At 47.0% G+C, this 23492-nt stretch overlaps 1 protein-coding gene across 3 annotated transcripts in view; it reads left to right on the forward strand.

Annotated features, from left to right (window-relative positions):
- Nucleotides 1–23492, forward strand: part of LOC144942746 (uncharacterized) — a 109334-nt gene that overhangs the window by 54664 nt on the left and 31178 nt on the right. For all 3 annotated transcript variants that reach the window (XM_078869622.1, XM_078869623.1, XM_078869624.1), the window contains 7 exons: nucleotides 7245–7382; nucleotides 11040–11159; nucleotides 12471–12593; nucleotides 14438–14701; nucleotides 19414–19545; nucleotides 20885–21013; nucleotides 22282–22410. In XM_078869622.1, coding sequence (XP_078725748.1) covers nucleotides 7245–7382; nucleotides 11040–11159; nucleotides 12471–12593; nucleotides 14438–14701; nucleotides 19414–19545; nucleotides 20885–21013; nucleotides 22282–22410 — 1035 coding nt within the window. The remainder of the gene's footprint in view (nucleotides 1–7244; nucleotides 7383–11039; nucleotides 11160–12470; nucleotides 12594–14437; nucleotides 14702–19413; nucleotides 19546–20884; nucleotides 21014–22281; nucleotides 22411–23492) is intronic.

The raw sequence follows: 23492 nt of genomic DNA on the forward strand, positions 1-23492 counted from the left end.
GACATCTGTAAAGAAAGAGCTTCATGGCTCATCGGATTTTTCCAGTCTAAATACAGATTCGGACTAATGCAGGGCCTGTGTTTAAAAAATATACATACTCTCACCTACCACAGGAATGAGGAATTTCCACCAATGGCTTAGGGCCCGGGAGGGGGGGGGGCTTGAATGTTGAAGGAACCCCCTAAAATTATGAATTGCTCTTACAATAATGAAAATGACACCGTTGAAATTAAAATAGATGCGTTCATTGTAACTTCGAATTACATTTACAATTCACAACACCATATTTATTTTCAATCATAGAATGACAAATTACCAGGGTAAAACGGGGGCGGGGGGGGGGGAACGGGGTGTTTGGCAGCGGTGGTAGGGAAGGGAGCTAAAAATACTAAGATAGGCCCCTACGATATCAGCGCCCCCTCCCTCCCACTCCCTGTGTAGTATGGTTCAAGGAGACTTGGACGACGTAGTCGGAGGCACACTTATTTATTAACCACAGTTGTATCACAGGCCAAGAATACAACACTCGAACGGGTATCGGCCCCTTCACCCGTCTAACAGGGAGATCCCTCAATCTCTATCCCGGCTAGCCTACTCCCCGGTCCTCCACTACAGGGCTAGAGGGAGGCTAGCTGACCCAGCTCTGGTTAAGCTGGGATCAAGGCACCCTGAGTCACCAGACCGGCTCTTAGAAGAACATCGGCTCTGGGCTCTCGGGGCCACGCCACTGGCTTGCCCTGGTCGGTCCTGAGAAGGACAGCGATCCAGGGGAGTCCCAGGGCCTATCTAGCCGGTCTTTTTGCTTCACTGGTTTAAGCTGAACACTGAACCCCGAGCCCTCCGGCTCACCGCCTTATATGGCAACTCCCCCCTGAGGGGTGGGGCCGCGGGGGATTCCAGCGCCGTGTTAGCCCCCCAGGCTCAACGGTGCGGACGTGGATGTAAGCATCTTCTCGCGTACGGGCGTAACCACGCCCAGTGTGTTTGTTTGCCATCCGTAACACCTCTACACCTGCACCAGGCCCCCCCGCCACCCTCAAAGGTAATCCGGATCTGATGGCACCATTCGACCACCTCCATCCTCGCCAACACAAGCGCCACCATTTCACGAATAGTTGAGCTGTCAACACCTGAGATCCTCGGTTCGAATCCAGGCAGCTGTCGGTGATTGCACTGCTTTTCTCGGATGCCGTGAGTCGATGGTCTCGGTATAATCCACGACGACAGCACGAAAAAACAAGCTCATTATTAAATCTCTGCAAATTATATTTGGTGACATTTCGGTTTTTGCTGTGAGTCACCTGGCAGAGTGGGGTGGGCCAGTGCTGCTGCTGCCTCTATGGTGTGTGTGTGTGACCAGAGGTTCATCTTCTTGGTTCTTTCGGTAAAGTCACGTGACTTTACCGAAAGAACCAATAAGATGAATCCCTGCAGTCACGAAAGCTTTACATCGAAATTTGACCAGAGGTTGCTTGAAGGAATCTCAGAGGTTGCCTCGTGATAGCCACTTCTGCGGGCCGTTTTCGAACACCAAGAGCTGCAGCTGCCTTCTCTGTCTCACGGCGGGACACTGGTAGCACCCTCGCGATGAAACTGTGGAAAGATATACATTCATATGTATGCTGCTGGAACGCATTGGTCCAGAAAGTCACTTGTTTGTTGTTGGATTTAACTGTATTTTTTTTTTTGCAAATAGAGGGACGCCTCTTGTCTAAATGAAGGGCATTGTCGTCAATATTATTAGCCGAATGTGTGATCCTTATTTTTTTTTAAAGAAACCTCTGTGGAGGGTTCCCTTCATTAAGTACAGGGCATTTTTTTTAAATCTACTGTTATTTTGAGTTTTTGAAACAGTCTGCTACCTTCACTGGTATAGATAACAATATGCTGAGGTCAGTATTATATTTTAATAAGACATTAATAATTCAATAATGATGCCTCCGATTACGTTACAAAGGTTAAACATATTTATCTGTAATAATAAAGCGAACAAGAACCTATCAAACCAACTCGGTCAACTATTGGTGAAACAGCATAGCTTTAAAAGCAATGATTCATCTGCAAATGCCTGTGCAAAGTAGCATGCGAACATCCGCACACATTCCACGGGTTAGTGCAATATCACAGCAACGTTTCTGCGTGGGCACACGGGTGTGTGATCGTGCCCCAGTGTTGTATAAGCCCTGCTCCGGCTGGGTTTGATAATGTGCTGAAATATGACGTTGGGCCAATAAAACACAAGATCCCCTCCCTCCATCCCGTACGAACCCACAATCTGGTGTGACTGGCACACGCGATTAGGATCGCGGAGTGATCCACGGTGTGAGATTTAGGGGCGTGCGAGCTAATAGCAGCCCAAATGTGTCCCGTAGCGAAACGTTATCTGTGCGACATTGACTTGACAATGTACGTGAGGTTCCGCAAACATTTATTTTTTTAATTTCTCGTTTGCTGGTTTGCCCGCTTGCTCTTTAAAGCCTCGTTCAGCCTTGTTCGAGTGTCAGGGTTGCACTCATTCGTTCGCACGGTGGCGGCAATTTGTTAGGCAGTGTCTCTATGGTCGTTTCGATGTCGGTGGGTGAGCCACGGTGGATCGCTTCAAGAGTAGCCTCATGGCGAACGCCTGAATCGCGTCTTCTTTTCTCTCGCGCGGCTGCTGCAGATGCAGAGCAGCAACTAACAACGTCACATTCAATCCGGATAACCCGCGTCAGGAGCAGCTGAGCGCATCGCTGCGATGTCTCCTTTGCATTTGTGGATCGGGCATTGCGTCGTTCTACGTCGTGCGGTCTGTTCTGGATGACCACAGTGGCACAATGGAGATTTTTTTATTATGAATTTGTGCATCAGGGATCCGCATTTTTTGTGTTTCGTTTGTTGTACTTCACCCGCACTTCCAATTAGCACGGTTGGCTATGTACAGTGCGAAATAAGTTTAGCAGATATACATCTGATGCATCGCTGCCGTAGAATGATAGGGAGATGGACCGTGGCATTCATGTGTGGTCCAAGGTCTGAGGCTGCTGACTGCAGTTGCACCATTCGTAGTCGTACAGGTTTCAGGAGATGGCATTTGTTTGTGCTGATTGTCTGATGCCAATTGGTAAGCGGAGAACGTTTGAAGTTTGTGTTTGTGGTGCAAAACAAAGTGGTGGCCAGGCTGTGATCTGTACACGCCGTGCGACTATTCTGAACTCATGTAGAATATTTATATATATACAAAGAGCAAATTTCAGTGCAACCATGCTACAAGGCATATCTCAAACTTCATGATGCTTTAGATTCGTAGTGTGTCGGGCAACAGTAGATATCTGCATTCCAGAATCAGGACTATTTACAAGTAAAAACATATCACATTCTCACATATTTATTGAAGTTAAAGTCTGGCTTCCTATAAAACACACTCACCACATCTCGTCGCAGGCCTAGATTTGTAAATGCATTCAATAAAAGCCACTGTGTTATTTACGTAAGCAATGTGACATTGAAGACTTGTTTAAATCAACCGAATATCTAGCATCGGGTTGACATAAAAGATGTAACAAACTAAAACTAAACTCGATTTGAAGCTTTCGTGACTGCAGGTTCTTTCGGTAAAGTGACGTAGGTAGAAAAAGTAATAGATCACGACATTTCGATCGCAACAAGAAGCGACCGTCTTCAGAAGGCGATCGAAACGTCGTGATCTATTAAGAGTATAAAACTAAACTATTTTTTATTTCACCAGGTAAGGTCCACTGAACTAAATGGCACACCTGATGATGATTGCTTGTGTTGCAGTCGAAACGTCGTGAGAATTTTTATTGTTTTATATTAATATTATTTTATTATTTCCCTTCTACGTGACTTTACCGAAAGAACCAATAATATATGGCTCTTTTTCAGAGGCAACCATGCCACAAATGATAACTCAACGAAGTGGCTTATAATGTATTAAAAAAACATTTATAGCAGCCAAATAAATTAACCACACTTTTGTTTCTAAATATCGAGATTTAAACAAACCGGGAAGGGAAAAAAAGTAAACTATTCTGTGTGCATGATTCACGTTTTAAAGATCAAGTCGTGCATAGTCACAATAAAATGTGCAGGTAGGTGGTGGACAAGGCATGAGTCGTAAAAAAACGAAGTCAATAACGCGTGGAGCTTAAGTAAGGCCAGATGCTGGCCAGAACAATTGGCCTCATTCTGCGCATTTAAATTCTAAGTTCCTTCAAACAAAAAGTACAACATGTCCTACGTGACTGTTGCCGTGGATGCCAGCTGTTAGTATGATGCTATTAATAAAGGATATACCTACTCAGGAATGAATGTAACTTCAAACAATTATTTTCTTTAGTTTGTTCAAATATCTTCTTGGTTCTTTCGGTAAAAACTACGTGACTTTACCGAAAGAACCAAGAAGATGAATCCCTGCAGTCACGAAAGCTTTGAATCGAAATTTGTTCAAATAATTATATTGGACTATCTGACTTTGCTCATTATTATTTTTAGGCCAACACTGCAGCCTGATTTCGTCAATAACACTGGTCAACAAAAAAAACATGTTTTTATGGCCTGGACTTTTGCAGCTGTTTTAGACTAATTTCAGGGTGCTGATTCCAAATCTGATCTCAGATTTGCTCTATCACATCTCATTTTTATGCTATCGGCATACCCCATTTTCATTGATTTTACCCTAAATTAACTCTGTCACTTATGATTGCAAGTTGTTGCGAGTCAGTGACTGCTTTAGTGTTAAAATATGGTGCTGTATTTTTAGGATAGTGTGTTTATAATATCATTTTATGTAGATATCCACATTTATTTAATATTTTTCTTCTGCAGTTTTTATTGAAAATGCAATATTTGATATCTCAAAAACCTGATGTGATAGACAAAAACTGATGCCAGATTTGGAATCAGCACCCCAAAAATACCTTAAACCCGTTGGAATACCTTATGCCAGAAAAAGTGTGTTGACCAGTGTAATTCTTCTGCAGTGCATTTTCATTGATTAGTACAACGACTGTCTCGTCAGTAGACACGAGCAGGCTAACATTTTCTCACGTTAATTCGCGTCACTCTATTGCTCCCTTTTAACGCTCACGCATATGTATTATAATGTTGCTGTGAATAGCCCGGATGAAAATATATCTCCTGCCCTAAATTGGTAATCTGTCACTCTCTCCGCATGCAATCTCGTTGAATCAGCTCCTTGCGTATAAATGGTTGCTAATCGTCTCTAGGATTTCTTAAACGATTTCTTTATTTTACCGGGTAAGGCCCACTGACCTATATAGCTGTTTTTTTCAGAAGCCAACTGGCCACAAATGATAGTCCAATGAAGTGGCTTATCACGTGGAAATGTGTACCAGCCAAATACTCTAAACGCAGGTTTCTAAATGTGGAGGGAAACTCCTGGGGGATCCGGAGAAAAATCCACGCGATCACTAGAATAGAGAGACACGCAAACTCTAAACACGCAGGCGTCAGGATCGGGATCGAACCCACGCTCTCCTGTATGCCAGGCGAGGTAGTTAGCATCTCATAGCCACCGTAATGAAGATGAGAGAGAGACACTTAAACTCCAAATATACAACCGGCATCAGGGTCGGGATTGAACCCACGACCTCCTGTATACCAGGCAGGTAGTTAACATATTCTAGCCACCGTGATCATGATGAGAGAGAGACACTTAAACTCCAAATATACAACCGGCATCAGGGTCGGGATCGAACCCACGACCTCCTGTATACCAGGCGAGGTAGTTAACATATTCTAGCCACCATGATGATGATGCGAGAGAGACACGCAAACTCCAAATATACAACCGGCATCAGGGTCGGGATCGAACCCACGCCCTCCTGTATACTAGGCGAGGTAGTTAACATCTCATAGCCACCGTAATGAAAATGAGAGAGAGACACTTAAACTCCAAATATACAGCAGGCATCAGGGTCGGGATCGAACCCACGACCTCCTGTATACCAGGCGAGGTAGTTAACATATTCTAGCCACCATGATGATGATGCGAGAGAGACACGCAAACTCCAAATATACAACCGGCATCAGGGTCGGGATCGAACCCACGCCCTCCTGTATACCAGGCGAGGTAGTTAACATCTAACCACCGCGACGCTATCAAGTCCCTCCGGTGTGTTTTCGTGTTCTACCGCGTGTTGCTCAGTCAGTGTGAGCCGCTGATGTCGTGCTGGGTTTTTGTTTTTGTTCCCGTTGCTCCGTGCCCCCTGTACCGTTCCCCTCCTGCTGTAATGTGGCACTGATGCCCACTTTATAGAGGGCGATATTGGCATGTAGAATGAAAATCGATTGATTGTTCAGCGCTGTATTCCGACGTTTTCCTCCGCAAGCCGGAAGCTTCAATCCATTCAAGCTCCTGAAGATGCTCCCAGCACGTGGGGCAAAACGTCGGATATTGTGCCAATCACGAAAACACATCAGAGAGCTCATTGCTAAGATAGATTTTTGTCATTATTATTATCACCATCATAAAGGGCTCCCCTTGTTCGTGGTGCCGTATCACAAGTTGGCTGTGGAAAGCGACAAACTCACAGAGGGCATTGTCAGACATTTGACCGACTTCCTGAGGTCACCAGGCAGCGTGACGATCACTGCATCTCAGCGAAGAGCGTGAGACCTCCTGTATACTCACCGGAGGAGGAATGTACTTCCTTCAGGTGGTCTCAGTAGTTCTTAATAATGGGAATGACTGATTCATCGAGTCATTGTGGGGTTTTTTTTCTCTCCGAAAAATGTGGAAACCAATCGTGGTATTTTTCTGCGAAAAGTATAAAAGTATAATTGTTTCTGTTTGTTTTGTTGAGACAAAATTTATGTGATTATGAAGGTCATCCTAAGATTCTTGTTTTTTTTACTGTGATCATAACTTTTGTAATACAGTACACAGCCCACTGAACTGAATATCTCTTTTTCAGAAGCGATATAGCCACAAATGATAGAAATTTGTAGCAGCCAAATACTCTAAACGCCTGTTTCTAATTGTGGGGAGAAAAACCGGAGGACCCGGAGAAAAACCTACTCGACCACGGGGTAATAGACGACCCAAACTCCAAATATACATGCGTCAGTGTCGGGATCGAAATCCACAACCTCCTTTATACCAGGCGAGGAAGTTAACATCTCGCCACCAGGCCTACCTGGGTTAACAAGCCTCACGCCCTAATAATCACGATGAATTACGTGTGGGTTTTTTTCCCCCGCTGCGTATGGCGCGACTTCAGGCATCGAGCTGGAGCTCATCAGCGGTTGTGAGAGAAACAATGGTGGCTGCTTCCAGCGGTGTGAGAACGCCCGTGGAGGCCCGCGATGCCACTGCCTGCAGGGATACGTCCTGGAGAGCGACGGCAAGACGTGCACAGGTGACCCAACAGCAACGGCCGGCAGTGGCTGCGGCAGCAGCAGCAGCGGCGGTAGAGACATCCACCATCAAGCAGCCACTAGGAGTGACATATTTCACTGACAATGTAAAACAAAGGTAAGATTCTGGACTCAAATCGTGACCCCCCCCCCCCGCCGCCGCCGCCGACAGTACTGACAATTTGAGATGACCAATGATTGGTATTGTTTGGCAGTGGGTGATATCACGGCGGGTACTTAAAGAGCACAGAGTTAAATAAAAGTGACCTGGCCGCAAATGATAGCTCAACGAAGTGGAGTATCATCTCGTGGACATTTATAGCAGCCAAATACTCTCAATGCATGTTTCTCAATGTGGAGGGAAAAACCGGAGAAAAATCCACGCGACCACGGCGAGAGAGACACGCCAACTCCACATATGCATGCATCGTCAGGTGTCGGGTTTGAACCCACGACCAGCAGGCGAGGTAGTTAACATCTCGCCACTGCGGTGCCCCAACGGGGAACGAAACTACGAAATGAGGGACGCAATATTGACTGTTGAGAAAGTTGAGTTGACTTGGACAAGGACGGGCGATGGCTACGAGGAATGATGGTCTCTAGACAAGAATGGTAGCCAAAAGAAAAAGAGATTGGACCCGGGAGGATGACCGTTGTGGAAACGGAGAAATGAGATCAGCGATGAGATCAGTTCTCCGTGCAGGAGTGAGATGGATTGTGGCATCGCAGAATCGTGAGGGATGGTGGTGGTGTGGGGAGGCCATCATCCATAAATATAAATATACGTATTACAGTAATGATAACGATTATGATTTGGTGCAAACAGCCACTCCATTGTAATTGAGTAAAGTGTCACTTGTCAAAGCTCGTAACATTTGAGTTTAATGCACAAGAAGGCATTTTTTTACGGGTGGAAAATGATCAAATGTTGACCATTTAATGTACGGACATGTTATATAATACAGGTTCTTAAATTTTGCTTGCCATCCTTGATTTAAAAAAACAATCTACCTTCCCATTATGATACATGCATTGAATCGTGGGGGTGGTTTTCTGTTCTGCTCTTTTAGATTTATGAAAATTACATAAAAGACATATTATGATGTGACATTAATACTCATGAGGCAATAGATCTGTACATGCTCAATAAATATAAGGCGAAACGATACAAACCACATGGTAAAACTTAGATGCGATGTTTTATTGTCCATTCAAATCATGACCCTGAATCATGACAATTCCACAAATCATGACAATTCAACAAATCCCAATTAGATGCTGAATGTTATTTTTATTCAGCAGCTAAAGGTGCAGCCCTGCAATGTCTGGCAGATGGACCTCCAATAAAATGAGCTCTTAGAGAGCCCGAATGGGACCGCCAGATGAGGTTGGCCAATTGTTGGTGGCAGCTGACCGCGTGGTTGCTGCAGCCGCCTTCCTGGTTTATCTGTGGTACCTCCTCGCGCCTTCGAGTCATTGCCTCGCTCTTTTCGAGAGCGAGCGAATGCTGTGCACGTTACAAGTTGAAATTATCGTTGTTTCGATTAAAAGCTTTCGTGACTGCAGGGATTCATCTTCTTGGTTCTTTCGGTAAAGTCACGTAGAAGGGAAATAATAAAATAGTAAAAATAAAACATAATAAAATAATATATTTCTTTCGGTAAAGTCACGTCGAAGGGAAATAAAAAAATAATAAAAATGAAACACAATAAAATTATATAATATAATATATTTTATTATGTTTTATTTTTATAATTTTATTTACCGAAAGATATTCTTAGGTTTTTTCGGTAAAGTCACGTAGGTAAAACATCAAAATTAATGAAAATAAAATAAAATAAAAACAAAAATCACGACGTTTCGGAGGCAACACAAGTCTCCGTCATCAGGTGGGACCATCACAGCCGAATTAGAAACGTTGTGATTTTTGTTTTTATTTTATTTTATTTTCATTAATTGTGATGTTTTACCTACGTGACTTTACCGAAAAAACCTAAGAATATGATTCCTTGCAGTCACGAAAGCTTCAAATCTAGAATTTACCGAAAGAACCAAGAAGATTATGGTTGTTGTTGTTGTTGTTTGGACAAACTGGCCAGACGTCGTGGAGGAGTTCGGTTAAGCGGTGTGTCACACGGCGGACACGGTGGGGAGTGGGGGTTGGATTGATTTGAGTCATGAGAAACGACAAATTGTTCACTGCATCAAACTCCACGGTGACGAGATGTCAACAACCTCGCCTGGTATCCAGGTGTGCGTGGGTTCAATCCCAACACCTGAGAATGCCTGCATATTTGGAGTTTGCGTGTCTCTCTCCCCGTGGTTGCGTGGATATTTCTCCAGGCCCTCCGGTTTATCTCTCCACAATTAGAAATCTGTATTTAGAATATTTGGCTGCAAAAATTTCCACACGATGATCCACCTCATCGAGCCCTCATTCGTGGCCACGTTGCTTCAGAAAGATAACTCTATAGCTCAGTGGGCCTTACCTGGTAAAATAAAAAAAATAGTTTATAGTTTCAGAGTTTTTAATCAATCAAACACGTGCCTGGAATTCACAATACATGCCGAAAGATAGTGTGTTTCCACTGCAGCGCTTTCCATAGACACTGCTAGTCGTTGGTAGAGCATCTAAAAAGAGGCTTAAAGGCATGTGTCAGAACATATGTATGTATGTACGATCATCTGCTGGGCTCATGTAAACAGCCGTCTCTGTCTTCCCACTCTCTTGATCCAAGAACACATCGCAGGAGGGCAGTCAATTATTTTGAGATTCATAATTCTGGACAGAATGAAAAAAAAAAACTTTCATTGCAAACGTTTCCTTGGCGGATAAAAATATGCAAGCAGTCAACGTTCTTTGTGCGACAAAACACGATAATAGCTGCACGCTGTGCACGTTTCAAATCCAACAAGATTACGAATTCTTCACAATGAAATGCACAGACTCCTTTCATCGGACGCTTGGGCAGCATGTGCGCTAAAAGTGAAACTGTTCTCCCTCCTGCTCCCTTTAACCCCCCCCCCCCCACATCCGATGAATTATCACAATTCCGTCTCACAAATTTATTTAAAAAAAATTGTATTTACACAAATTACATTGTAGTGAATATATTAATATAGATATACAACGTTATACGAATCAAAGAAACGTTGATTCTTCCACGTGTCGTTTGGTGTATCAGGTGCTAATAGTAAACCCGTCAATTTGCACTTGTGCAATTTTTGGCCCGCATATTTGGGCTGGCAGCAGAGGATACTTTCGGAGTGCCCTGTCGATGCGATTCTTAGCCCCTCTCTCCCACACTGGCCAGACGTCTCGCAAGAGGTGCGAGAAGCCTCACGCCACCCCATCACGTGCCCTGCCCTCGCCGATGCCCCAAATTGACGTTTAACCGGCCGAGCGATGATCGACGTTGAGACTCGACGTTGAGGCCACTAAATCGACAGTGCCCGTTCCTCCACGCATGCTCGCACGCACGCGCGCGGGTCTCCTGCTCGCCACCGAAACAGAACAACAAGTCTCGGCATATACGGTGCAGTACATTGTGTGCAAGGATTTAACTTTGAAGGCGTGGAGTGATTTAGCGCCCGGCACCGGGACAATTCAGTAACGTTGGCCTTGGCTGCTGCCTGTTTGCGTTCTTGCGCGCGCGCAGATGTGGACGAATGCGCCGCCGACAGCTGCTGTAGCCATTACTGCACAAACAACCCCGGAGGCTACGAGTGTGGCTGCCGGGCAGGCTACAGGCTCGGCATCGACGGCTGCGCGTGCGACGGTAAGACAGCGATTTCCTCAACAACAACAACAACGACAATAAAAACGGCATCTTCCATCCACCTCCCCCCCGACCCCACCGTGGTCTTCATTTGACACGGCGGAGCCTTTCCGTAACGTGTTGCAAAGAAGGGGGGCCGCTTGCTGGCGGGAAGGGCCTCCCGTTTGAGAGAGCTCGCGGGCAACGAGCGTTTGGCGACGTGGCAGTCATCGTGATTGTGTCAGCTGGCCGGTTATGTCCAAGAACGAATCTCGCAACCACGTTTAGCAATGAGACACGACGCTTAGAAACTAAACTGAACCCATTTTTTTTATTTTGCCTGGTATGGTCCACTGAGCTACGTAGCTCGTTTTCAGAAGCGACCTGGCCACAAATGATAGCTCGAATGAAGTGGCTTATCGCTTGGAAATGTATAGCAGCCAAATACTCGAAATGCACGTGAATTTTAAATGTGGAGGAAAAAACCAGAGTAACTGGAGAAAACTCCACGCGAACACCATGGGGAGAGCATGCAAACTCCAAATATACAGGTGTCACTGTCGGGATTGAAGCCACGACCTCCTGTATAGCGGGCGAGGTAATTCACATCTCGCCAACACAGCGTTTCACTTGAGGCCGTGACCAAACAAACATCAGCACAAGATCCAAACATCAACTGTGAATCATGGTGTCTGACGTCCCGATGCTTGGTGTACTGAAGGAACTGAATGAACTCCCAACATGTAGAGCTCCAAGTACATGGGGCGAAACGAAGGACATCGTGCCAAGCAACACACGGCACACAACCAGAAACACATTAGAGAGATATTTATCATGCGTTTAATGTGGCCAACGGACGACAACGGGCCGCGAGACGGTGCCGAATCTGCCGCCCCCCCCCCCCCCCCCAAAGTTTTGACGTGAACGCTGAGGAGAAAGGTTCTCGGATCGAACTTCGCGTTCGTTTGGCGCGACAACCGTCTGGCGCTTCGCTCCGCGGATGCCGGGCGGCAACTCCGTGGCGAAGCGAGACGGTGCAAACCGCGTCGAACGACGCGCGATAATGACCCGAAAAGCAAACGCATCCGGAAGAGCCGCTCTGGCCCACCGTTTGTCGCAGCGGTTCGCGATGACGGCCGCGCAGACGGTGCTGGGGCAGCACAGAGACGCGGGGCGCTGGAGGTAACCGCCCGAGACAGTTCAGAAGCATCGCAGTGGGAAAGTGGTTCTCTTCGTATGCCGGGTACTTTTCCTTCTTACTACTTTGTTGCTGTTGTTAAGTCGCTGTCTCTCTCTCTCTCGTTTAACGCCGCGGTGCGCGCCGACGCTCAGACGTGGACGAGTGCCTGGCTGAGAATGGCGGCTGTGAGCAGGAGTGCGTAAACAAGGCCGGCTCCCACGAGTGCGCCTGCCAGGGCGGCTTCAAGCTGACGGACGACCGCAAGCACTGCGTCCGTGAGTTACGCGCACCCAGTTCCTCTCTCACAAACGCTGTGGGGGGCGCGGGGGGCGGGGGGGGGGGGAGAAAGAAAAAAAACACTTCAATAAGTGCACCCTTCAATAATGACAGTCGTAATAATAATGATAATAAATCTCCCCCCTCCCCTCCGCCCGCCAAATAAACTGAACGTGGTTCCGTGCAAAATAATTTACGAACACGGTAAAGGCGGCAAAGGTGTTGCCCTGCAATCGCTGGCTCGTGCCGCTGCTGGCGGAAGGGGCCTCCGCTGGAGGGAGCTCTCCAGAGATCGTATTTGGGACCTGGCGATCGACTAACTGTGGTGGACCCCACGTTCCCACTCCTGGGTGGAGAGAGACAGTGGAGGACTTGATGAACGAGCACCATTGTTCCGACTGCCACGCCGCCGGTTGGAATCGCACCCGGGACCGCTGGATTTTACAAGCCCCGTGTGCTAGCTAACCACCACACCAAGACAATCATAATAAAAAAAAACCAAGAATGTCTAATATACTCCCGTACAAATGTTGTTTTTATGATTCACATGTTCAAGCGCCTGCTCTTAATCTTCTTATTTCACTGAGCGTGGAATTTGTGTTGATGTTGTTGCTGTTGTGGTGTTTTCAGCGCCCCGCTATTTAATGACATCCAGCCTTTAATACGGCAATGTTTTTTTGTTTATGGAGCTGTCCGGTCAAACTGGCTCTCGTGGACTGAAAATGTGCGGTGATATTTTTGCAAAAAGTTAGGTCACCATGATCTGCTGGACCTCCTGGCCAAACATGCGCAGACTATTCTGAAAATGTTTTTCCCATCTTCTCCACAGGAGCGTTGCCTTTTAAGCACTTTGTACCCAGACCCCTTTCTGCTCTATTACATTGCGACATTCAAATCGTTGTTACGCGTCATGTCGTAATTAAAACCGAACCCATACAACACGCGATAATAGGGCCCAGGAATGCATCCACGAGGTGAGCAGCGCCTCGGTCACATGGGAACAGATGTCCCCACAATGCAATGTGCCAGCAATATTTGACTTTTATAGGAATTCGTTTATGTAGTAGTCATGCGTTTTGATTATGCGGTTTGTCTGTTACTCAATCGCAAACTTTAATGTAACTATTCATTTCCCTATTTAAAAATGGGTCATCAGAAAACAAAAAAATCTAATTGAAATCAGGCCCCATGGTGTGCAGTGTCCGACCCTCATGATCCACTCTGCTGTCTCTTTGGCATCTCTGTGTCTGAGCTATGGAAAAGAGCCATTGCCCAAAGTGTTGCCTATTATATTTTTATCATTTCTAAGGCAGTATTGTTGACGAATGCGTTGGAGTTTTTGAACACGTACAAATGCCTCACCTTATTTACGTATAAATCAGCAAGCGTACAACAACGCACCGATTCTTTGAATGAAATTTATATTCACGCTCACTGTTATTTATACCCAAATTATATGCTCATGGTATACATTCAGACAATTACGACAGGCACAATGTTTCAAACGAGACAAGGTGAATGAAGAACAATGCCAGTCAACTGAGACGAAATATTAGGGTCGAGCCTTGAATCAAATGATGAATCGTAGCAATTGGTGACGGGTTGAAAACAACGGTCCAAGTTTCTTCAAGCCTCCACCCCCTAACTCGCCTCTGTCCACCCACATTGCATGTGTTGGAGTAAAGTGTGGGTACTCTCACTTCGAACGCGGCTCTTTAGAGCTCCCTCTAGCAGAGGACCTTCCGCCAGCAGAGATATCGGCAAGCACTCGCGGGTTTGCACCTTTACCTTTTTCCGTTTATAATTCTGACCACAATTCCTTTTTTTTTCCATTGTGCCCAAGCCCTGGACAATTCATTTGGGCTCAGGCCAGAGGGGCAGTCTCCCGTGAGGAAGGGCCTGATCTTCCGCCCTCCACCTCCTCCACCTCATCGTGCCGAGGCCTCGCGCTCCAACCTGTCGCTGCTGCTGCTGCTGGAGGGGGAGCTGTCGGACGAGGAGCACCACGCGGGGCGGGACTGGGACGACTGGGACGGAGATGGAGCCGACGGCGGCGACGCGGCGGCGGCGGACGAAAGGGCCGAGCACACGGCTCTTCACAAAACACGTACGGAGCGCTCCCGCGCCGTGAGCCGCCTCGCTTCTGGGGGCTCATCAGCAGAGAGGCAGGGCTTGCTTCAAACGAATTCCGTTGATCAGCAGAGTCAGGGCTTGCGAAGTGAATTCTGTTGATCAGCAGAGGCAGGGCTTGCGAAGTGAATTCCGTTGATCAATAAAGTGATGGCTTGCTAAGAAAATTCAGTTGATCAGCAGACAGGGCTTGCGAAGTGAATTCCGTTGATCAATAAAGTCAGGGCTTGCGAAGTGAATCCGTTGATCAATAAAGTCAGGGCTTGCTAAGAAAATTCAGTTGATCAGCAGAGTCAGGGCTTGCGAAGTGAATTTTGTTGATCAGCAGTCAGGGCTTGCTAAGAAAATTCAGTTTATCAGCAGTCAGGGCTTGCTAAGTGAATTTTGTTGATCAGCAGTCAGGGCTTGCGAAGCGAATTTTGTTGATGTCTCATCATCAAAATCATCATCGTGGTTTCTGGTTTAACAAATGGCGAGAGCACTCCCTATAATTGACTGGGTCCTCAAAGTGCAAAAAAATGAATTTGTATATAAGTCGTTATGCTCTGTAGTGGGAGCAGTTTGGGTAAATAAATACATGGAATTAACTCTATTTTTTTATTCTCACAAGACTCCTATGGCGCACCCTGGTTGCTGGGTCTCATCAGCAGAAACAGGCTTGCTAAACAAATACCTTTCATGTTATTGGCGAAAGCATTTCCCCCTTACCCCCCTATCGGCGCAAGAAACAAAACATCGTCGAACAAAGTAAACAGGAGCCGAAGATGAGCATGCTGGACATGTACATAGATCAATACAACTCATAGTTTTAATTCTTAGAGATTGGTATTAGTTTAGTTCAGGGGACAACCAGATTTTTTATTTGTTTCTATTTTTTAGTGCAGACAATTGGTGACCGCGGCTGAGACCGCGAACCGGCGACACTTGAGAATCCAGTCTAATGACCCCATGTCTAAACCCAGGATCTGAGCAGCACTGTCTCGGCACATTTGCCTCAATATCAGCCAATTCTTTTAGACCACCCAGAGATCTCCACGTGAAGCCTTTAACAGACTTTTGGTGGCTTCTAAGCGAGCGCCTATGAAGGCCGCCACGGCAAGCAGGGGGGGGGAGGCCAACACCACTAAAAACAACTCGCAAATATTGGATCACCTTGGCAACGCATTTTTGCTGTTGTTGCTGCCATTCACAAATAGTCGGGCCCGCCGTCACGGCGTAAGGGATAAGGCCACAATGTACGGAACGAGCCGTGACGTCATTGCTCACAATGTACGGAACGAGCCGTGACGTCATTGCTCACGATGTACGGAACGAGCCGTGACGTCATTGCTCACAATGTATGGAACGAGCAGTCATTGCTCACGATGTACGGAACGAGTCGTGACGTCATTGCTCACGATGTACGGAACGAGCTGTGACGTCATCACTCACGATGTACGGAACGAGCCGTTACGTCATTGCTCACAATGTATGGAACGAGCAGTCATTGCTCACGATGTACGGAACGAGTCGTGACGTCATTGCTCACGATGTACGGAACGAGCTGTGACGTCATCACTCACGATGTACGGAACGAGCCGTTACGTCATTGCTCACGATGTACGGAATGAGCCGTGACGTCATTGCACGCCGGCTCCCAGTGACCGCGCGTGTGCTTCACAAGTTCAAGTTCATTTATTAGGCATGGCCCTGTGAGCCATTCGGCTCTTGAATCGGGTGCAACCGCAACAAACAAAAACATGAACAAGAAAACATCTGAAAGAGTGAATATGTGACTAAGTGCAAACAGAAAATCCAAGAAAAGACAGTAAAATATTGCAGAAAAAAACACCGTACACCAACGCTGTGTGCAAAAATCCCAGTGGGATGCAAGTCAAACAACAACAACAACAACCACAAGACAACTTAGATTTAGGCCATCAGTCTAACTCTGTACTACAACAAACAAACATGGCTAAACCAATACACTTTTCGAAATCACCAAAATAAAGCCATGAAAGCAATGAAAAAGCAATCATAGGAACTGTGACGGAATTTTCACAATAAATGGCATAAACAACATGTACTACCAAAACCTTGCAGCAATAGCTGGCTGCATGAGCCACTCCACCACAGCAGGAGCATCAATAGGAGTATTATAATTTTTCAATGCACCAAAGACAAAGACTCCCCCCCCCCCCGTGTAGCCTTAACAGACTGTAGGGACAAGTGCTGTTAGCGAGCACCTATAAAGGCCGGCACGGCACACGAGGGGGAGGGTGGCCAAGAACCACGCCTGGCCGCCTTTGTCTCCCTATTGCCGATGTTTACACATCGCACCTGGTACTAACTTTTGAGGCCGAGTCGACCTAGGGGAGGCACATGACCGGTTCAGATAAATATAATCGTCACTGGGGTGTTGGCCCTGAGCGGGCATCGAGCCCGGGTCGCCAGGTTCGCAGCGCGCTAACCGCTGCACCACCGCTCCCCGCGCACGAGTGGGGGGGGGGGAAGAGGTAGAGTATTAAAGAGTCTTTTTTTAATGAGTCCGTTCCTTTGGACTGAGCAGCAGAAGGAAATATTTTCTACGCAAGTCACGCAAACGGCAGCTGGTGCCAATTTGCTTGGGCGTATTTTGCAATGAATCATGAGAGGAGAGGGGGGACCTGGTTACACGGCAGTCCCGGATTCATTTAAACTGGCGGTGCTTCAGTCGAGATGACATTTGACATGCACGCTCATCAGTGTGACCCAGTCCGTGATGCATACACATCTGCAGACACGTTTGTCCAATACACCGCTGGATGAGGACTGCGCCATGCCTGGTGTGGATTGTGAGTGTTTAAAAGTTTCGCCACGCTGGTCAAAGTGAGGCGTGTATATGTGGACACATAGAAGTAGAGTACAAGAATGGTTTTTTTTGGACACATGCCCTCTTAATGCCTAACACATAGCCTCACAAGTCGTACAAGAACCTGGTTTGTACATGGTCGTCTGCCATCCAAGCACTATCCAGGCTCAAATCTGCTTAGCTTCTGAGATCTGATTAGATCGGGCGTGTTCCAAATTACATGGCAGGGAGCATTGTGGGTAACACAATAAATTAACAGACTTCCTTAAGTTCTTCGACGTAAACGTAACATGTTTTTGTTGTCAACATGGACATTCCAGGCAAATATTATCCGGCAGTATTTGTTCAAGCAAACAAACTCGAGACCAGTTTCAACCTGGGTCTCATCATCAGTCAAGCTTGTTAAACTATTTGTTATTTTCAAGAACAGTTCATCCTCACAATGGGAGCCCCTGCTCAAAGCCAAAAGCTGTATTATATACACACACACAGAGCAATACTTATATATATAAATAATTACGTGCTGGTTGGAGCATTACTGCCAATAAATTAAGCAGACTTCCGTTAGTTTCCAAACACAGTAAAACTCTGCTGGGTTGCAGCACATTAATGACAAAGAACAACACGCCTGACTGCTGATGACGCCCAGAAGCTTGAAACCAGTTGAGAGTTTGTCTACTTAAACAAATGCTGCTGGATGCATTACATTAGCCTTGAAGGCCAATGGGCTGATAGACTAAACATATTTTCTTTTTTCCGTGGGAAGAAGGACTTCATGTCTGTTGAACTATGCGGTGCATATCCATGCATTAGAGACCAATTGAACGTGAGGTTGTGACTCCTTAGGCCCAATTAGGAATAGTTTATGGTAATTCAAACATTAATTCTCATTAATTCTGGGAAGCTGCCGTGATCGTGTGATGGTGACCACCGTGGACTTGAAATCGAGAGATTTGGGTACTCCAACAACCTCTTTCAAGAGGTCTGACCAGCGTGTAAGACTCGGCTAAATTGCCCTCTCGAGTCTAGAGCAGAGGTAGCCAACCTGTAACAGACCAAGCGCCTCTATATATGTCTATATATTGACAATTTTTAGTACAGCACGGGAGACATGCATTATTCTTTGCTACTGTGATAGTGTGTTCTACGTTACGCCAGTTGGCCCTTTGGGCCTCACTCGAGTGGAAGGGGCGAGAGTGAGCAAGCAAATTGCAACTTTACCCATACGCTGTAGAACAGCGCAATGTGATAATACGCGACAACGTTCACTTCTTCGCAGTGCCGGATTATCTCAGCAAAAGTAGCTACATATGTTACGGGCCCCGCACTTTCGAGGGCCCCCGCGCTAAATGCTTTCAAGCTATCAATTCCGGTTCAGTGACTCTGCACTTGCTCTATTACTATAGTACTATACTGCCTTCAACTTTAATGAACGATTGGGTGTTTCGGGTTGGTGATTAGTCGTATTATCTGGCTGTATAGCAAATGAAAAAATACAATGACATTACTATGCAACATTACTATGCAAGTAAAAAAATGTTTGAATATTTACGTGTTTTTTTTTACTTTAACGGCCCCTTTATAACATATGCTACAGGCTCCGCACTAGCTTAAACCGGCACTGCTTCTTCGAAAGTTTTTTTTGGCTTTATTTCGTTGACGACGCGCCTCTCACTCGCGCACTCCTCCGGCCTCTACGACGCCCCAACAATGTAAAGGTGCTCCCCGAACTCTTTGCGGGCAGGGTAAGGATGAGGAGGGCGGGAGAGCTTTTCATAATCCCGAGAGCGCGCGGGAAGTCGCGTACTCGTCCCATCGTCGGTGCTAAACCCCGCGTCTCGTCTCGTGTCGTGCGGCAGTCTGCCTGGGCGGCTCTTTCGGCGCCGACTGCTCGCTGTCGTGCGCCGACTGCACCAACGGCGCCGCGTGCGCGGACGGGGCCGACGGGTGCGACTGCCCGGCGGGGTGGACCGGGCTGCTCTGCAATGAGAGTACGGCATCACGCACGCACAGACAGGCAGAGACCTCCCCCCTCACCCCACCCCACCCCGTATAGCCTTCAACAGACTTCGCAAGCACCTACGAAGGCTGGAACGGTATACGAGGGGGTGGGTGGCCAGCACTACGCCCGGCCGATGTTTACACATCGCACCGGGTCATTGTTTGAGGCTGAGTCGACCTAGGGGAGGGCCCAGGATCGGTTCAAATAATCATCACCGGTGTTGGCCATGAGCGGAAATGGAACTCGGGTAGCCGGGTTCATAGCTCAGCGCCCTAACCACTACACTACTGCTCCCCACACACACACCAACCATTTAACTACGTCTTACTTTACTAGGTGTAAGGCCCACTGTTGTTCAAAATCGACCTGGCTAGCGTAAATGATAGCTCAATGGAGTGGCTTATCACCGTCTGGCAATTCACAGCAGACAAATACTCTGAACGCGCGTTTCTAAATGTGGAGGGTGAAAAAACGGAGGAACCTGAGAAAAAAATCCACGCGACCACGGGGAAAACATGCACACTCCAAATATACAGCAGGCGTCAGGGTCGGGATCGAACCTACGAGGTAGTTAACATCTCAACACTGGCACCCCAGAGAGGACTTTCAGCAGCACTGGACTTACCTCTATGACCTTCTCGAGAATTGTGTTACAGTCAGATACTTTGAGTAGATCCAAAGTCAAGTCAATTTATTATTTTCGTTGAACACGTGGCCATCTCTCTGGCGCAGATCTGCCACCCAAAGCGCCATCACATCATTTCACATGTAAACATAAAATAACCCACAGGCAGATCTAGCAACCTCCCAGGGGTGGCGACGGGGGGGGGGGACATTCCTAAAATGTAAAGCAAAAACAATTCAAAACTGGATACAATAAATAAATGTACTTAAATAATAAATGTCCTATTTATCCAGGGGGGGGGGAAACCCACTGGGTGGTAAGACTCTTTTTCTTTTCAGGAGGGTCCTGCGTTGTTTTTTTTTTATTATAACATGTTTTCAACCAATTAATGATGAATATTTATTACACGTGTGGGAGTGTGGGAGGAAACCGGAGCGCCCAGGGAAGACTCACGAGCTGTTCACGATGCACGTTCCTTGGGAGATTTACATCCAACGTCATGATGTGTTCAGTTTGTTATCCTTCCCCCCCCGCACCTCCGATCAGCACGGTTGGCTACGTACGGTGCGAAAGAAGTTGAACACGCGTACATAACAGGAGCTCAGATCCCACGTTGCCTGCCGCGTCGCGTGTCCTTCTTATCTCACGGCAGCACGGGCGCGTGTCTCACATCTCCCCCCCCCCCCCGCTCCGCCCCACACAGCATGTCCCCAAGGCTTCTACGGGAAGAGCTGCAACAGCCCGTGCGAGTGTCGGAACGAAGGAGTGTGTGACGCCATCACCGGAAGATGTCACTGTCCACCCGGGGTGATGGGAGATCGCTGCGAGGACGGTAAGAGCATTTGTTACCTTAAACACCCCTTGCAGGAACACAACCGAACGTTCCTATATGCCTTGCTTTATCTAGGTAGGAACAACAGGTTCCACACTGCCCACCAGGGATTATTTGTCTGTCTGTCGTGCATATGACCTCTGTTTTGATTTAGTGTGCTGATCTTAAAGGTGCATTGAAAAATTATAATACTCTGATTGATGCTCCTGCTGTTGTGGAGTGACTCATGCAGCCAGCTATGGCTGCAGGGTTTTTGGTAGTACATGTTGTTTATGTCATTTATTGGGAAAATTCCGTCACAGTTCCTATGATCAATGTTTCATTGCTTTCATGGCTTTATTTTGGTGATTTCGAAAAGTTTATTGGTTTAGCCATGTTTGTTTGTTTGTTGTAGTACGGAGTAAGACTGATGGCCTTAATCTAAGTTGTCTTGTGGTTGTTGTTGTTGTTTGACTTGCATCCCACTGGGATTTTTGCACACAGCGTTGGTGTACGGTGTTTTTTCTGCAATATTTTGCTGTCTTTTCTTGGATTTTCTGTTTGCACTCAGTCACATATTCACTTTTTCAGATGTTTTCTTGTTTGTTGCGGTTGCACCCGATTCAAGAGCCGAATGGCTCACAGGGCTATACCTAATAAATGAACTTGAACTTGAATATTTGTCTGTCGTGCACGAATGCGCTGTCCAACCACGTCCCTACCTGCCCACTCCGAAGGAACGTATTGAACTAAAAACTAAACTACTTCTATTTTGCCAGGTAAGGCCCGCTGAGCTTTGTAGTTATTTGGTCAGAAGCGACCTGGCAATCACAAATGATAGCCCAACGAGGTGGCCGATCACGTGGAGATTCACAGAAGCCAAATTCTCCAAACGCACGTTGATTCTAAATGCGGAGGTGAAAACCGGAGGACGCGGAGAAAAATCCACACCTGGCCTTGTGAATTCAGGTGCATGCGAATATTGCGAGGAATGTCATGGAAGGATGGGGTGAGCAGGGTGACAGAATGTGGCAAGACAGTGCGATTGGTGGGGCAGGAGTGGAGGGTGGGAGAGGGTTGGTTGCCGAGACTGGCATTGGCCGGGCAGCCGGGCGTTTTGCGGCAAAGGGGAAGAGCTAACTTCAAAAGTTGGCGTTATACGGCAGCGATATTCCAATGCCGGGTGGTAACATTACAACTGTGGTGGAAGGAAGGAAGCAATGTTGAGGTGTCGTGGCATCGATGGCATTCACCATGAGCGACCTGTTGATCTTGACGTTGACCTGCAGGCTGCCCCAAGGGATTCTATGGAAGGACTTGCAACCGCAGGTGCAACTGTGCCAACAACGGGCGCTGCCACCGCACCTACGGCGCGTGTCTGTGCGACCCGGGGCTGTACGGCCGTTTCTGCCACTTGGGTTCGTCCTTCACTTCGCCGCTCGCCATTACGAGCCCCCCCCCGCCACCCCACTAAACCCTTGTGTGTGGGTGTGTCTGTGTGCGTGTTATTGAGTCTGTTAAAGGCTATATGGGGAATCTGCCTTCTTCTTGGTTCTTTCGGTAAAGTCACGTAGAATGGAAATAATAAAATAATACAAATAAAACATTAAATAATTCTCACGACGTTTCGGCCACAACACAAGCAGCCGTCCTCAGGTGGAGAACAGGTCTGTCGAGAAGACAGAGTCTGAATGACACACCCCAGGCTTGGAGCGACTATTTAAGCTGGGATGGAGGGGGGGAAGAGCGCCTTGACCAAAAAAATTGCATATCAAGAGGAATTTAGCATATTTATGGGAAATGCAGATATGCGATTAGTACTACTTGTGAAATTCGTAGGAGGTTTGGCGGGTGGTTTAAAGTCATTATGCCCGTGCATTATGCAGGATTAGCAGCAGCAAAGGGAGGGGGATAGGGGTAACATTAATAAAGGGAGGAATGTTAATAGTATGTAGCTGCAGTAACTAAACCACAACGGAAACAACTAAAGTATAAACTACATAGTATCATCAGTATACTAAATATACTCTCCAATTATTTCCATTCTACGTGACTTTACCGAAAGAACCAAGAAGATGAATCCCTGCAGTCACGAAAGCTTTAAATCGAAATCTTTGCCTTTGTTTTGCGATTCAAGGGAATGACACGTAGTGCAGTGGTTAGCGCGCTGCGCTTCAGACGCGGTGACCCGGGTTCGATTTCACGCTCACGGCCAACACCAGTGACGATTATCTGAACCGGTCCTGGGCCTTCCCTAGGTCGACTCAGCCTCAAATGAGTACCTGGTGCGGTGTGTAGTAAACATCGCCACTGGGGAGACAAAGGCGGTCGGGCTGGGCACCCACCGTCTCGTGTACCGTGCCAGCCTTCATCGGTGCTCGCTAAAAGCACTTGCCCCAGCAGTCTGCCCGGGCTATATGAACATTATGGCGGCACCCCGGGGTACCATAGTACCCCGGCTCTCGCATAATGTCCCTCATGCAGTCATTTTTAGTCTGTT

This window comes from Lampetra fluviatilis, chromosome 28 (assembly GCF_964198595.1).
Source record: "Lampetra fluviatilis chromosome 28, kcLamFluv1.1, whole genome shotgun sequence".
NCBI lineage: Eukaryota > Metazoa > Chordata > Hyperoartia > Petromyzontiformes > Petromyzontidae > Lampetra > Lampetra fluviatilis.